At 42.2% G+C, this 17,563-nt stretch overlaps 1 protein-coding gene across 1 annotated transcript in view; it reads left to right on the top strand.

Annotated features, from left to right (window-relative positions):
- The first annotated feature begins 5,080 nt into the window (after positions 1 to 5,080).
- The window catches only part of LBH (LBH regulator of WNT signaling pathway), a 29,933-nt gene continuing 17,450 nt past the window's right edge, over positions 5,081 to 17,563 (top strand). Inside the window, exons 1-2 of the mRNA XM_003757809.4 lie at positions 5,081 to 5,388; positions 9,115 to 9,217. Coding sequence (XP_003757857.1) covers positions 5,363 to 5,388; positions 9,115 to 9,217 — 129 coding nt within the window. The 5' untranslated portion in view covers positions 5,081 to 5,362. The remainder of the gene's footprint in view (positions 5,389 to 9,114; positions 9,218 to 17,563) is intronic.

Genomic DNA, 17,563 nt, shown 5'->3' with positions numbered 1-17,563 from the left:
ATTATTTAAATTTTCATTTGACAGGTGAGGAAACTAAGATTCAGGTAGGGGCAAACATGTATTCCAGGTCACATCTAGTGACTATGAAAGCCAGAATTAGAACCCAGGATTCTTGGCTCCTCATGTGTTGCTTATTATTCTGCATCCTACTGAAAGGGGAGGTCTCAGTGGTAGGATAAAGTTGACTTATGAAAATTGATTTAAGGGGCAAGAAGGCTAGAGGGCAAGAGGATCTGGGTTTTGCTCTTGCCTCTCCTTACCTGTATCACCTTAGCCAACCTAACCTTTCTAAGAAACTTTCCTCCTCTACATTAGGAGGGAGTTGAACTAGGCAACCTTTAAGGTCCTTCCACATCTAACTCTATGATCCTACCTAATCACCATGCCTAGGACTACCTTAATAGAAGAGAAATACCAATGATAACTCCATATAACTTAGAAGGAAGTTAACTATGCAACAATCACCTGAATTATTCTAGCACTTTAAATAATGCTAGTTTCTTGTAAATTATATAATGTAGTAAAGTTACACATAATCCAGTAATTGTACTTGGATATTTATTCCTATTTATGAATACATTTTTACTTTAGAACACAGGCAGTAGAAGTAAATAAATGCCTTCAAGAGCTCCAAATTGTAGTATGGCATAATATGGACTCAGCTATCAGATCCTGAGACCAGGCACTCATGTGGGTGTGAAAATACATTGGAGATGAAAGTGAGCCTCTGTTAGCTAGGGTTACCCAGCTGGCAGAAGTGTACAGGTGGAATCAGTCCCCATGCATAACTTACTTTTTAATGACTTAGAGGAGTAGTGGGTGTGAAATCAGCCATCAAGAAGACAGCTGCCCACAGAGAGGGCTCCCCAGCATCCTAAACATTTCAAAGGAAAACCAAAAGTGCTTTGGCTGCCCAAGAGAAACTTGTGTAAGTGTCTTCCTATTTTTATAGCTGTCTGAGACCACAGAGCTTGGCTAGTCAGAGCTGTGAGTAAAAATGAAAGCTTGGGTATGTAGAGATCTTGTGTGGATTGATCTGTATTCTGAAGCCTCTCTCATACTAATCCAAGAAAAAAAGCGAACAGCTTGCTGGGTCCCTCTCTACAGAGGATCTTATTATATAATATGAATCTAGAGGCTATGCAATTCTCTTTCTGTCAAAGTGTGTGTATGTTTGTGTATGTGGGTGTGGATGTGTGTGTTGAAAGGGAGGGAGGGAGGGGGAGAAGGAGAAGAAAAGAGGGAAAGGAAGAGGGAGAGGAAAAATACACATTCTTGAATCTCTCTGTCTCTCTGTCTCTGTCTCTCTGGCTCTCGCTCTCTCTGTCTCTTTCTCTCTGTCTCTCTCTCTGTCTCTTTCTCTCTGTCTCTATCTCCCTGTCTCTGTCTCTGTCTCTCTCACTTTCTCCTTAATATTTCCTTAATTGGACATGAGAGTTTTGGATGGTTTCCAGTTATGTGTTTTACTTTCAGTCCTAGATATGAAAGATCTCGTTGAGGTCCCTGCTTATAAATCTCCCTTTGATTCAAAGGCCTCTCAGTATGAATAAAAGAGAAAATAAATAAATAAATAAAGGGACCCAACAGCTTCAAAGTTGCTGAAGGCAAATAGTTATAGACTCAAAACTCAAAGACTCTTCATCCTAGAGGAGGGAAGGGAGCCAGGAAACATATCTCTGAGCTGAAATGAAGTGTGAAAAAAATTCAATTCTCAATTAGTTTCAGCAAATGTTTAGTAGGGGAACCTACTGTGTGTCGTGCTTCATAATACCTGTTAAATCAAAGCCAGGACTTAGCTAGGTATCCTGAACTCTCTCTTGGTTCAATGTTCTTTCCATCTGCAACCTCCCAAATGGTAAATAAGGAACTCAAGAGAAAGAAGAGGGAGGTCTATTTGTTTCAGAATGAGTTGAGAATTGAACTAGATGAGATAATCTTTGTTTTTCTTTCCTTCTCCATCCCCCACCTTTTACCAATCCTTTCGATTATTAAATGAGTTTCACATATAAAAATGACTTGGAAACATCCTCCCCTCCCACACATCACTTTATTTTTTAAACCCTGTAATTGATTCAGATATTTTAAGAAGCTCACAGGTTCCCAACATAGTGAATGTGTTTGCTTACTCCTGCTGGACTGGCTCTGCTGGGCACCAGAATATCCAGTCCTTGCCAATGGAATTATCACTTTTATGTTGAGTTTATTGCTTGGTTGTAAAAAATCAACCAGGGTCCCTGCCAAGCAAACACCACATGAGGCAATGAGTTGTAGCTATAAGATCATAGAGCTAGAGTGAAAAGGGACCTCAGAGACCACCCTCATTTTTATAGATAAAGGAAACTCAGAGGTTAAGTAAGAGCTTAGGGTCACTTGGCCAGGGAGTATCAGAGACAGGACTGAATAATAATGGTAGCTATATTTTATAAAACTGTTGAAGGTTTGCAAAGCATTTTACAAATGCATCTCATTTTATTTAGCCACAGAACAACCCTAGAAAGCAGGCACTATTATTATTCCCATTTTACAGATGAAAAAACAAAGCAGACAGTGCCTAATAAATGTTTATTGGATTGAATTCAATACATAAGACAAAATATATGGGACAATTAGGTTGCATCAAGGGAAAACCCCATCAGATAGATCCCAACAGCTTGATATAGGGGAATTCTGTTTGAAATGGGCATCAGTTGGAGGAACAGGGAAAAAAAAATTCAGAACATGGAAAGTCACTGGCCACATAAACTTCAACATACTTCACTCCTTACCAAAGAGAACTTCTTAGGAACATTGATCTAATTTTTCTTTAAAGTTTTGAAAGCTCCCAAAAGGCAGATGACATAGAAAAAGCAAAGTGTGGCTTTTGTAATGCAGAAGTGGTGGAACATTCTTTTCCTCCAGGAAAGCATTCTGTGAATGGGTGTGGGTCTGTGATTTATATATCTGGGAAGAAAAGGAGAAAAGCTGGTTATTGCCCGGCCTTCCTCAACCTCAGTCTCCAGAATCTGCTCTCTCTCTCTCTCTCTCAACACTCCATTCTCTCCTGCCAGGGAATTCTCTCTCCCTTCCTTGGTAAAGATCATAGATCACAGACTTTTCTGTAGTTTACATTCTCATTTTACTAAATAAGATTACAACATCCTTCACCCCAGACAGCAACTTTGGGCAGTTTCCCCACACCCTCTGAAAAAAAAAAAAGTCCAAACAATTTCCCTTTGTTTGGTGTTACTGAGACACACTTTGAGTTTTATGTTAGTAGTCTGTCCATAGAAACGTTGCCCCTTATCAAACTACTATTCCTATGCATCTCCATGGGGAACTTTTTTGTGTTCTTCCTTTCTCCCCCCTACCCTCCCTTAAAGCACTGGTTGCTGGAGGAAAGAAGATTCTGTACACAGATTCTGGCATATACGACACATTCCTCAGCCTTCCTTTTACCCAGTTTGCCTAAGGTATGCATACAGTCTGTGTTTTGTGTACGCTTATTGCCTTTCATAGAGATCTGACTTAAAAACAGGTGGGTCTTTCCCCTTCATTCTATTGCTTTTCGCTGCGCCCCCCAAGCCACCCAACTCACCTTCGCTCGGATAGATGTGTTACTATCTCCATTTTTCCCCAGGTAGAACAACTCAGATTTAGATTAAAGAAAGCAAAAAAGCATCTTTCTCAAGCTACCTCAACTCAGGGCTTCTGGCTCCCAGACTGGCTTCTGGGTAAGGGGTTGGGGGAGGGGAGTAGGGTATGCACAAGGACAGTGGCCAAACAAGACCGTCATGGCTATTCCAAGACCCCAAACGGAGGAGTGAGATTAAGAGGAATTGTCAGGTCTTAGCTTCTCCGGTGTAAAACCAGACTTCCTCTGAGCTTGGTCTGGGAGCTAGGGCTGTGGGGTGATATGTCCCCTCCCTGCCCGCCTCCCTGCCTCCCTCCCCAACCGTTGCCACGGAGTGTGTGTATGTATATGTCTCATGGAAAAAACCCAGGATGAGACTACATCCTCTCTGGCACACTCACGTATATATACATATATGCACATATATGCATAAGTGCGACATACATTTATAAATATATATTTATTTATACACAATTATATGCATGTCGACAGTCGGGAAGGCATGGGTGTGTGCATATATGTTTAGACCTTCCGCGAACAGCAGGGGCTCAAAACGACCCCTTTCGAAATCACACAACTCCGAGCTTCCCTCTCACAGATTCTTTAATATTCCGCAAGGAGCTCATAGCCAGGGTCGCTCTTCCGAAAAAGAACAGAGCAGCTCCGGGCGCGGGAGGCCGGGGGCCGAGGAAGGCGCGGGTAAACGAAGGGATTCTGTCAAGAGGAGGCTTCCAAAGGGGGCTATACTCTGGGACTGCCTGGACTCTGTCTCGTGCCGAAACCTTGGGCGCGGGATAGGGGTGGGCGGCAATAGACTAGGCGAAGGCGTTGCTGCAGATGCCTACTCCCGAGAATGAGCTTCCATGAATGGGTGCCGAATTGGGGATGGGAACGGGCCCGGGAAGGAGGGAAGGCTCTTCTTTTAAAGCACGACTCATTTGCTTGGAAATGCATGTCCATATGTACGAGGATTCCAAGGACACGGATTCCACTCACGTACAATCTTCGCACTCCCACCCCCTACTTCCACCCCATCTTTCTTTACGTTCAGAGATCTCCCACCCCTTCTCCAGAACCCAAATGAGACAGCTTACTTTGGATGGGGGGAGAAATGAAGCTGATTGGATTTGAGACGGGGGTACATGCACCCGCAGAATCAGCGAGCGATTTGCAGGGAAGAGGGATGAGTATGTGCGTGTGTGTGCGCGCGCGTGTGTATGTTTGTCTGTCTGTCTCTCTCTGTGCGTACGCGCTCGCGCGCTCGCGCACGGGAATGGGTTGGGGGAACGAGGAGGGCAAAAGGGGGGAGCTGCAGCAAACCAGGGCCCTTCTGTGGAGCTTGGCGGAGCCGCAGGCACTAGCTCGCAGCTACGAAACCATTCATGATTTTGGTGACGTTATTCCAGTTGTGGGGGGAGGATAGGCGGGGCCTCCGGGATTCAAGGCCCGCCTCCCCCTTCTCCTATAAATACGGCTTCACAGGCTCTTTGTGGGGCTGAGAGCTCATTGGGAAGGGAATCGCCACCTCTGCTTGCTAGCCTTTCCTCCGGGTGGTGGTTGGAAGAGGTGGGAGCCTGGGAGCCTGAGATCTTTTCCTCCGAAGGGGGTGTCCCGGGACGGTGAATCGTTCCGTTTCCCCTAGAAACTAGAGAAAACTGCTGGGCACTGGCACACTGCAGTGCCCTCTTTCCTCTTGCCCGGGGACCGTTTTTTAAATATACAAGGGCGTGGGTCAGCCTCCCTTAGGACTTCATGTCTGTATATTTCCCCATTCACTGGTGAGTATTTCTTCTTTACTCTTGGCGCTGTTGCACGGTGGGGTCTAGCCAGCAGCCCCAGTCTTCTCATCCCGGGTTCCGTCCCTTTAGGGTACTGTGACTACTGACTGCTCTGACTTAATGAAGAGGGGCGGCTCTCCTTTCTAGGTGATCAGCCGCTAAATGCCGAAGTCGCACCCAAGGTGTGTGCGTGCGTGTGCGAATGCGTGTGTGTGGATTTCTGTGTCTGTGTGTTGGGTGGAGGTCAAAGGGGAGAGGAATAAGGGGACTTAAGTGCCCAGGGAGGTATTGAAAGAACCCAGACAAAGACAGTGAACTTGGAGGTTTTGCATAAGTGCTTGAAAACTAGGGGTGCTGATGGGGGAGTGCAACCCGGACTGAAATCCTCTCCACTCCGCCCTGTGCTCCAAATGCCCTCTCCTCAAATAAGGACTGACGATAGAATCTTTTGAGTGCTGCTTGATTTTGGGAAGAAACATTATTTTCTTTCCCCTTCTTCCTCTCTTCTTCCCCTCCCCTTGTCTCCCCCTCCCACCTCATTTTTTTCTTTGATTTGCATGCAAGTCTTGATGTAGAGTGCGGGGGGAGCTTGAGAGGGTAGTGTGACGGCTAACGTGGTATTGGGTGTTAGAGGAGAAGACCTCCTATGGATGAGCTGGGGACGGGGAGTAGTGGTGATACAATATCTATATGTGTGCGCGCGCGAGTGTGCGCGTGTATACGCGCGTGCCTTCTCCCCGCACTCACTGCGAGGAACGCTGCATCCTTTTGACCCCATCGCTTTCCTTCTCCCCCTTTCTAAGAGGAATGCCTTTGAAAACCACTGGATTTGACTGGGAGTCGGGGAGGGAGGTGGCTGATAAAGACCCAGCAGCAAGAAAAGAGAGCCGGGAGAACAGAAACCAACAATCTGGGATGGATTCAGGGGCTGCTGGGTCTGGGAGCGGTGGGGGAGAAGAGTGGACGAAGGGGAAGGGCTGGACTAATCAGGGCGTGTTTGGAGCTGGGCAATGAACCAGTTGGGGTATGCTGAGATCCTTAGGGCAGTGGGGCTGGATTGTTGGGAGTCCGAGATCCCCAGGGGCAGGGGGCAGTATGAAAAAATCCCGGAGTTCTGGGGCTTCACCAGTGGAGGGGTTGTGGAAATTGTGAGGGGAGGAGGAAGAGCAGTGTGGTTTACAGAGTCGGGCCTCAGAGTCGACCTCCTGCAGAAGCTCAGAGCTTGCTTCCTTCCTGCTGGAGGGGAAGGGATTCGAGCAAACATTTTGCATCTCCCCTACAATGGGGAGGGGGTGCCAAGGAAAGCGAGCTTAGTGCCTGCAAAACCTATTCCCACGTGTGAGAAATAGAAGCTTCTAGAGGAACCCTGGGTCCCAACCCAGGGTGTTTGTTTCCTGGCAAGGCAGGCTTGCATGTGTTACCAAGCCAGCAGGGTGAATGAAGGTGGCTGCTTGCAGCTAACCTGAAGCTGTTAAGCTGAGATGGAGCCGGAAAGTTTGCAGCTTTTTGCTCTCCACTTTTCACAGCTGTAGCCCCAGACCCTAGTGAGAAGGAAAGGCCCCAGCCAATGGGCTGCAAATGTGGGGCGGCTTGGCCTTCTCCCACATCTTCACCCCTTCTTCCCTCAGCTGGGGATGAGCTCACTGAGAGGAGTGGGGGGAAGGAGCTCTGACATGGGGCAAGTGAGAGCTCAGAATGGCTGCATGCTGCCTATTCCTCAGCCCTGCTCTCTCTCTAGAGGGAGAATTGATCAACTTGAAGCCCCTGGAGAAGCCAGTGCCCCTTTAAGCGGGGTGTGGCTGCTGGACTCAAGAGACAAATAATTGCTGGGGATCCTCAGGCCACCAACTCCCTCACCTCAGACTTCTCCAGCTGCCTTTACCTGCTTCAGCTAGTGAGCATCCAGGCAGGCTGGCAAACTAGTGTTGACTAACCTACCTCATTTTCCGGGGAGAGAAGCATTAATTTTTGGAAGCCCTACATCTTAGTAGCTATAGCAAGAAGAAGACGGCTTTTGTTTCCTTTCAAGCTCTGCCTGCCATGTAGTTAGTGTTGTTTGTGTGTGCTTGTGTAAGATAGTGAATGTGTGGAGGGCATGCACCCTAGGCTATATGGGAATGGATACTATGTCCCAGGATCCTGTGCCCTTGCCCACCCTGCCTGTGCACTAACTATACACTTGGGGTATAGAAATGTTTCTCTGGCTGCTTTTCCTTTAGAAAATGCCTCGTGCAGGCAAAGACAGTCATTAAGAGAGTGAGTATCCTTGGTGCTTCACCATCATTGAGCTGGCCAGGTTTGTATTTGGTGTTAGAAAAGTGAATGTTGGCCAGTGTGCCATGTGGGAAGGTACAGATTCACCTAGGATGTGGATAGGACATGCTTTAATTTAGAGGCACCAGGCACTGTGGGGGAATTCTGAAAACCTCCATATTTGGAACTTTTCTCTACACATGTGGTAGGGAGATATAGACACCACCGTCTGTGTTGAATCTTTTTATAAAGTGACAGTTTTGTACTTTTGTCATTATCCTCATCATTGTTATTAACAACAGAAACATTTCAAGGAAACAATTTATTTAAGATAATTGAGACAGAGAGAGAGAGAGAGAGAGAGAGAGAGAGAGAGAGAGAGAGAGAGAGATGAAATAACTCCTCTGCCTTCCATTCCTGAGATATAAAGGAACCAGACTGGGAATAAGGATATACATGATCCTGTGGGGGGGAAGGGATGAATTTGGAGTCTGGTTTCTGATCTGAGGTCTTTCCCCTTGTTACTTACTACCTCTGTGACTTCTGGCAAATTATATATTTTTTTTTGGTTTCACTTTCTTCATTGTTAAATGAAAAGGGTTGAGCTAAATTACTTTTAGGATATCTTACATTTCTAAGTTTTATGATCTGAGATTCTTCAAGACTCAGAACTTTTAGAAAGAAGTGCAAAAAAGAAATTTATCTTTGATTACCTTTTCTCCAGTAAGTTTAAGGTCAGTGGTCAATGGCTAAGAGATCAGTTATTCAAGGGCTTCAGCGTATCCCCCTCTGCCTTCCCTCTTCCTCCAGAGTTTTGTGATTACCAGAACTTCAAATGCTGCTAGATTCATAATCAAGACTTATCACTTACTGAATTAATTCAGCTAAGTAACTTAATCTCTCTGATGAGTCTTCATTTAGATGAAAAAGTTGTTCTTGCAAAGTTCCTTCCAGCTCTAAATCCTAAATCTAGAGTTAGAAGGGACCTTAGAATGAGAAGAGAAAATAAGTTTTAAGCCCCTACCATGTACTAGATACTGTTCTAAACTCTACAGTCATTATATCGTTTAATTCTTGCAACAGTGCTGAAAAGTTGAAGGAATTATTGTCATCAATTTACATTCAAGGAAACCAAGGCAGAGATTAAATGACTTGCCCAGAATTGACAGAATAGACCCAGCACCTATTGTGTTACTTACCTGCCTTCCAGAAGACATCAAGCACAACTCCCTCATTTGAGATGTGAGAAAACAGACACAGAAAAATGCCTTGCCCAGGAACACACAGCTCGTAATGTCCTCGTGATCTAAATTCATCTTCCTGACTCCTAGTCTACTGCCCTGTCTCTGTACCATGTTGCCTCAATCCATTATCCTTTGACCTCTTATCCCATTGCCTTATGATAGAACAGTGTGACCTGAAGAGTGAGATCAATCACTTTCCCTTCATTTTGTATCTCCTATCTCTTGGCAGCCCTGATTATCTGAGATCAGCTGACATGACTGAGGTGATGATGAGCACCCCTTCTATGGATGAGATTGGGCTGAATACCCGGAAGGATGGCATTTCTTATCAGGTGAGTGAATCTTAGTGCCATTTTACTTGGTGAATGTAGTTGGAAAGCTGGACAGGAATAGACCACCCTTGCACTTCACAATTGTTTAATCTAGTGAATGCTTACTTATCACCCAAGTGGAAAACAAGAGGGAAAAGTGAGAGAGTGGCTCACAAGGGGAGCTCCATGACTCCAACAATAAAGGTTTTTCCTCTGTAAAAATGTTTTGTAAGGAAGAGGTGTTGTAAGTGAAGCTTTTCGGGGAAGAAATCTGTGGGTATAGTGTCCTTAAATCAGTTTTACTTTTCAAGAAAAAAAAACAATTCTATCTCTTAGAGTGCCCTGTAGCAGAGTAATATTCTTAGGGTCAGAAAGACAGGAAGTCAAATACTCATTCTACTTTAGTAGAATTCATTTAGGCAAATCATTTAATGCTGAAGCATTAATTTCCTCAATTTCCTTCTCTGGGTAAAATAGTTGGTGATATAGGATAATTGTGAGACATTCTTTTTTATCACTTTAACTCACTTTAAAGCATTATATAAATGGCAGATAAAAACTTCTCAAAATTAAGGAGTAATCTATATGTTGAAATACCTTTTGATTATTTTTGGCAAACAAAACTGGTGTTGGACTTTATTTCACTGATTATTTTTCTTAATTCAAATGACAAAACATTTAAAAGACTCCTTAGCTTGTGGGCATGGAGGCTCTTGGAAAATCTTCCTTGTAAGGTAACTTATTGCTAGTAAGATGAAGGTTATGTTTTAGATTGTGGCTAAGGATAAGGACTCTTCAATACTTCTTATTCAATGTCCTATCTTCAAGCTGGAAAGATCATTTAGTCCCTCCCTTAAATAAGAAGGAATACCATCTCTCACATCTCAAGTATGACTTCAGCAAGTCACTTAGCTCTGGACCTCTTTTTTCATCTGCTTAGTGAAGAGTTGGACAAGGTAACTTTTAAGGCCTCACTCCAGCTCTAGACTGGTGATCTCTAGCCTTTATTTATATTTCCAGTTGACCAAAGCAGCCCATTCTACTTTGAGACAGCTTTGATTTCCAAGGTGTCTTTTCCCCTCAAGCTGAGGCAAAAAAAAATATTCTTTCTTGTGTGCACTGGCCCTAGTTCTTCCTTACATGGCTTAATAGAACATATCCAATCTTTCCCTGTGCCTTTCAAATACCTAAAGAATGCTTTCATTCCTCCTAACCCAACATCTTCAGATGCAGGCTAAACATAGTTATTCCTCATGACTACCTCCAAAAGGCATTTTGCCAAGTAGAGAAAAGGAGAGAGGGAGGGGAGAAATGAACAGTTCCAGACCTACAACAAACTGGAAGTTAGACAAAAAGTTAATGGGATAACTAGAGGTAATGGGATGTGGGCCATCTCAATTCACTTCTATCTTCTTTCTGCCATTGACACTCTTTTTAAAAAAAAAATAGCTTTTTTATTTTCAAAATACATGCAAAGATAGTTTTCAGCATTCACCTTTGCAAAATCTTATATTCCAAATTTTTCTTCCTCTTTTCATCTTACTCCCTTCCCTAGACAGCACATAATCCACTATGTTAAACATGTACAAATCTTCTATACACATTTCCACATTTATTATGCTGCACAAGAACCATCAGCTCAAAAAGGGGGAAAAAATGAGAAAAAAAGCAAGCAAACAAGAACCAAAAATTGAAAATACCATGTTATGATCCACATTCGGAGTCTACAATCCTCTTTTTGGATGCAGATGGCTCTCTTCATTTTAAGTCTATTAGAACTGGCTTGAATCACCTCACTGTTGAAGAAAGCCAAGTCCATCACTATTGATCATCATGTTATCTTGTTGCTATGTACAATGTTCTCTTGATTCTACTCACTTCACTCAACATCAGTTCATGTGAGTTTCTCCAGGCATTTCTGAAATCATCCTGCTGGTCATTTCTTACAGAACAATAATATTCCATAACATTCATGTACCATAATTTATTCAGCCATTCCCCAACTGATGGGCATCCACTTAGTTTCTAGTTTTTTGGCTCCCTCTTATATTCATCAAATTTCAGGTCTAGAAGGAACTTTCAAGAGCCTTGCTCTCAAGTCAATATCACCAATCCCACTTTGTAATTTTATTTAATTAGTATGAATAGTGGTGGAGTGGGCTTTATCTATGGTTCAGTTCTATAAGCCAGACTTTCAGGATTTTGGGCAAGGGGCCAGGTTCAGGCAGGAGAGTTCTTGATAAAAGATCCAGTCACCCTCTTAAGACTTGCTAGGTAGGGTAACAGGTAGAGCAGGCGACCTAGAATCAGAAAAACTTGAGTTGAGATATAACCTCAGACACATACTAACTGTGGGGCGCTGGGCGAATCATTTAACTCTGTTTGCCTCCGTTTCCTCATTTGTAAAATAAGCAGAAGGAAATGGCAAACTGCTTCGGTATCTACCAAGAAAACCCCAAATGGGGAGGACAGAGTCAGACATGAGTGAAAACAATTGAAGAACAATAATGCTCTCTTAAGTTATATCTGTTTTGGGTTGCAAGTTTCTTAGCCAGTGAATCATACTGAATATTTTTTTGTGGTCACCAGTGAGGTTTTCTTTTAACTTTGTTTTCTCTTAGATTATATCACAAAATCTTTCAATGGAATTTATGTAGGATTGTTTAATTCCAAAAGTACTTATTAAGCAGCTACAATGTGTCTGTCTTCAAGGAGCTTACGTTCCATTGGGGGAAAATGAACTCACATATATATAAACAGAGTATATAAAAATAATTTGGGGACAGAGGAAGAGTTCCAGAGGCCTGGAGGAATCGGAAAAAGCTTCTTGTTGGAGAAGGCACAGATGCTAAGCCTTTAAGGGTGATAGAGATTCCAGGAGGTTTAGATGAGAAAGAAGGACATAGGTGAGAACATGTGCCAATTAAGGCAATGAATATGGAATGTTGTTTATGTAGGAACACCCAGGAGACCAATGATATGATATCAGTCTGGAGAGATAGTCCTGTGTCAGATTGTGAAGGGCTTAAAATGTCAGTCAATAAAGTCTGTATTTAGTCCTAGAGACAATTAAGACCCATGGAAGCTTCTTGAACAGGACAATAGCATAGATCTGTGCTTGAGAATTATTAATTTGACAGTCATATGGAAGATGAGTTGGAGACAGGGAGACCAAGTAGGAGACTACTGTAATTGTTCAGAAGACAGATGTAAGAGACCTAACTAGCATGGTGGCCATGTAAGTGGAGAGAGAGAATTTTAGAATTGTAAAGATCATTTGATCCTACCACCTCATTTGGACAGATGAAGAAAATGAGGTCCAGAGGGAAAATGATTTGCTTACATTCTCTCAGCTAGTTAGTAGTATGATTTTTCCTTCCTTTCCACTTCTTGTTGTTCATTCATATATGACTTTAGTCCATGGAGTTTTCTACAAAAAGATAGTGAAGTAGTTTGTCATTTCCTTCTCCAGTGTGTTGCCATTTTACAGATGAGAACTGAAGCAAATAAGAGTTAAGTGACTTGCCTAGAATCACACAGTTTAGTAAGAATCTAGAGGTCAAATTTGAACTCAGATATTCCTGACTTAAGGTCTCATATTCTTATTTATTGTACAACCTAACTGCCTCTCCTTTTTCACTATTACCTTGCATTTTGGTAGCCACAGATGGCTTCTAACTCTCTTTGTCAGTGCTTCCAAGAGCAATTTTAAACACTGTTATCAGGTTTAAAACCTTTATTTTTGTGATTTTTGGAAAGACCACCTTTAACTGGTGGTTTGGAGGAAAAAAAAGAGATAGAAAATGACCCTCCTGAGTTTCTGACCTGTTCCTGGTTTTTCTTTCACATCCTTCACAGTGTTCTCAATAAGACAACGAGTGTTTTCATAAATGTTGTATGACCAATTTCCTCAAAACCTGCTCAAAGCATATGCTGGTGAATTAAAAGTAATTCCACCAGAGTTGTTGATTGGCCAGAAATGACACTTTGCTAAAGGCTTTCCTTCATTTGCATTCCTGGTCTCTTTTCTGGAGCATGGAGGATGAAGGGGTGGGGAAGAGAGGGGGTTAGTCTCATAGCTAACTCTCCACTTGGCATTCCTCCTAAGGATAATAATAGTATGTAGGACTTATCTTGTGCCTCTCTTTCCAAGGAACTAAAAGAGCTTGAGAGCCATTGTCATTCATCTGCAGTGTCCCATGAGCTTTCTGGAAGCCAGGCATTAATCCCTTTTTGACAGATGGAGAAATGGAGTCTTGATGCTGTGGTACAACCTTGCTTCAAGGTCATATGTAAAGGACTAGAATCCTTGCCTTCTGATTTCCAGAGCTAACCCTACTCTGGATTTCTGGTCACCAGATCCTGCTGAGAGGAGGATATCTTAGCCCCTCAGTGGAAGAGGTTCCAGAGATTTACCTTTTACTGTCTTGTATTATTTAGGTGAGAAATATTTACTGATCCCAATCAGTTAATGTGGTTTTTGATTCAATAGGCATTTTATTCAAAGCCTACTATATGGCAGTTACTGTTGTAGCTGCTGGAGATATAAAGACAAAAAAAAAAAAAAAAAGAAAAAAAAAATGAAACAGCCACTGCCCTCAAGCAGCTTCTATTCCACAGGAGTGAGGGCAAATTAAGTGATAAGTAATACAAAATAAAGGCTGACCCCAAAGTCTTCGTGCAGTTTTGAGCTCTTAAAACTTAAAATTTCATGAAGACTTTTGAGACATCTTCTAGGGACAGAGGGAATGCTAATAACTAGCAAATAGGAAGAGATAGTTAAACTTTATGATGTAATTAGGTGGCACAGTAAATGGAACACTGGGATTAGAGTTAGGCAGATTTATTTTCATGAGTCCATCAGACCTGACCTTAGACACTTACTGATTGTGTGATCCTGGGCAAGCCACTTAACCCTGTTTGCCTCAATTTCCCCATCTGTAAAACAAGCTGGAGAAGTGACAAACCACTTCAGTGTCTCGGCCAAAAAGACCGCTAAGTGGGGTCAACCACAACAATTTGAGTATTTATCTTTTAGGGAACTAGAGATTCCCACGGGGAAACTGAAGAAAACATTCTAAGTGGAGTAAGGATAGGGAAGTGTCAGTTATAAAAAGATAGGTTGGTGTTTTATGCCTTAAAAAAATAAGATCAAATGAAATTTTTCCTGTACATTGATTTAGTGTCAATTATCCTCCCCCTGGAGTGAGTGAGCTTGTTGTCAATACTGAAATAAGAGCATCAGGACTTATGGAATGAGTTAAAGGACCCAGAAAGTATACCCTGGATCTATAGGTCTCTGTATCCTGCTTTTTCCTTCCAGGAAAACATGAATTATGACAGTCCCTAGTATCTTTATGGAACTTCTTTCTATGGAAATATACTTTAGGAACTCAGTGTTCTTCCTTTTAAAAAATTATTGTATTAATTTTTTAAATTGAACAAAAATCAATTTTCTCTCCTTCCCACATAGTTAGATTTCTTTTCCTGAACCAGAGGGCTAGGAACAATCACCCCTCCATAGCCCTGTGCTTAAGGTGCATTTATGAAGTAAATAAAGCTTAATTTAAAAGGATGCTTTGTGACAAGTTCCCCTTCCATATTAAAAGCATATTGGGGTGAATAAGACAGGAAATCCCTAAATAGAAGTTTTCCCTTTAGCTGGTTCTTGTCTTTGCTGCTGCTGCTATTGAAGGATTCAGAGGTTTGGTTTTCCTTAGCCATCAATATCAAGACTTTAGTCTTCCCTTTTGGACTTTCCTTTTCTTTGTCCATAGTGGCAGTGGCAGCACACCTATGACTGCAAGGTTACCTGAACTATATTGCGAGAGAATTCCTTGACTTGTCATCTAAAATAATGAGGTTTTCTTTCTGCTTCCCCCCCTACATTGTCACCAATGCTTGGGAAAACTCTTTTCTTGCTAGCCTCCTCTGAGATGAGTGAATTCTGAGGGGAGCCTGCTGGTTCTACCTGTAAACTTTGGGTTTCAGTTTGACACTTCTTTCTCCCCAAATTGTCTGTATTCTGATCTAGTGCTTGTTTCCCTGCTCCCCTGGGTTGGGCCTGATCTTTTTCTCTTTCTTAAGTGAGAAATCTCTCCTTTCCCTAGGATCACCGGTTTGGGATAGAGGAATTTCCTCTTGATTAGCTGATGCTTTTCAAGTCCACCAGTGTAGCCCCTCCTGCAGCCAGATAAAAATCAATCTTTAATCAACTTCCTTTTTTCTCACCATCTCCTTCCTTGGCTCCTGGACACCAGCTGTCTTGTTATCCTCTATTTTTCCCTGTTGCTTAGTTGTGATTAGCATTTCTATAGCCCCCTTCTCCACTGGATAACCTTTTCCCCTCCAGAGGGGCAGAGATACTAATACAAACTATAAATAGCCAAGAGTGATAATTCTCCACATATCCTTCTGCTAATGCATTGCATGACTGAGAGATGGAGAGCCCAACACGTAGAATGAGCTTTGGACCCAGAATCAAAGAGCTTCAGTGCTCCGCTTGCCCCAATTACTTCCTACCTGTGTTGACCTTGGGAAAAATCACTTAACCTCTTCCAAGTTTGAGTTACCTCATCTATTAAATGAAGAGATTAGACTCAAGGGTTCTGAGCTTCTTTTCAGTTCAAAATTGGTCATCCTATGGCCATGATATTTCTTTTCTGTCTTTCTCTGATCACTCTGAGACATCAGAACTAAACTTTACCCTGTCATTTATGGCTCACATTCAGAAACTCTTTTTTGAGGGTATTTTTTAAAGGAAGAAGTGATATGTCCTTGATGAGGCATCTATCAGTGAGTAAGACTATTGGATTTTGAGAGATCTTATCTCAGACATATACTAGTTGAGTGGCTTCAGTTTCTCCATCTGTACTATGGAGATTGTAATAGCATCAGAGATAATACATGTGCTGTGCTTTACAGAACTTAAGACACTATATAAATCCTTGCTATTTTTACTGATAAATGTGTTTTTAAGGAAAGACACTATTTGATGGATAAGTAATTTTTCAAAAAGCATTTCTTAAGAGCTTACAATGTACAAAGCCCTGTAGTACTAGAAAACAGGTGGTCCCTGCCTTCAGGAACTCACATTCTAATGGAAGATCCAACACATAGTAATTGGACCTGTTGGACAAGCATTGCTTCTCCTTTTCAGAGACTAGTCAAGACATTCCTTCATGTTTTTTCAGTCATGTCCAACTCTTCATGATCCCATTTGGGGTTTTCTTGATAAAGGTACTAGAGTGGTTGGCCATTTCCTTCTCTAGCACATTTTACAGATGAGGAAACTGAGGGAAATAGGGTTAAGGGACTTGTCCATGTTCACACAGCTAATAAGTGACTGAGACCAAATTTGAACTCAGGAAGATGAATCTTCCTGCATCCAGATCCAGTACCCCATCCACTGTGCCACCTAATTGCGCTCTTCATCCCTTACTTAAAGGAAATTTTGACAAGACTAAAGAATGGGCATGATTTAATCCTTCCAAATGAATCATAGAAAAAAAAATCAGGATGTCTTGATTGCATATAGTGTGCATATTCTTCCTTTGTTTCTTTTTTCTTTCTTTCCTTCCTTCTTCCCTTTCTCTCTCTTCCTCTCCCCATCTCTTTTCCCTTCCCTTTCCTTTTTTTTTTTCCTCCTAAGAGAATCTCTCTACTCAGGGTCTGTTTCTCCCCCCAAGTGGGTATCCTAGCTTCTGGAAGAGAGGGAGAAGGAAAAAAGGGGGAGGTAAAGAACATCTCTTGCTTCTGTTTTCTGACTTAAAAGGGCTTGTTGAGTGACAGATCACTGTTTTCTCATAGTGGTGTATGGGATGGCCCATGATTGTTGGGTGGATGAATAAAGGATGAGGTGATCATCATCTTTGATGTCCCTGGTTAGCTCCCAGTGCTACACACATATTGAGTCTTCCAAAGACCTCAGCAAATCATTGCTCAATGACATTGTAGAGGAAACAATCCTCTAGCCATCAGAAAATAATCTACCACAATTAACATCTAAAAGGCTCTGTGCCATTAGTTTCTAAGGAAACATATGAATACTTCAGTAAAGTTCTAGGAGAATGGGCAGGAAGAGTTCATCCAGGGACCTGCGTTTCAGTAGAATATCAACATTTTTTAATTCCTCCTACCCTTTACCTCTTCCTCTTTACTCTACTATTTCCACCACCAGATGTTATGCTTGATGAAAATGACTACCACAGAATTTTTTCCTCTACTACTACTAAATGACCAAAAAAGGTAATTCAGTCTGAGTGTATATTTGAGGAAGAAGAGAATGAATTCTCAAGAGAGACCTTAGGTAGTGGTCTATATGCATAAGCTCTTTTTATGTTAACCCTCCTTTTCACTTTGAAAAAT

The sequence above is a fragment of the Sarcophilus harrisii genome, chromosome 2, assembly GCF_902635505.1.
Source record: "Sarcophilus harrisii chromosome 2, mSarHar1.11, whole genome shotgun sequence".
In the NCBI taxonomy this organism is placed as follows: domain Eukaryota; kingdom Metazoa; phylum Chordata; class Mammalia; order Dasyuromorphia; family Dasyuridae; genus Sarcophilus; species Sarcophilus harrisii.
This window is presented reverse-complemented; position numbering and strand designations above follow the sequence as displayed.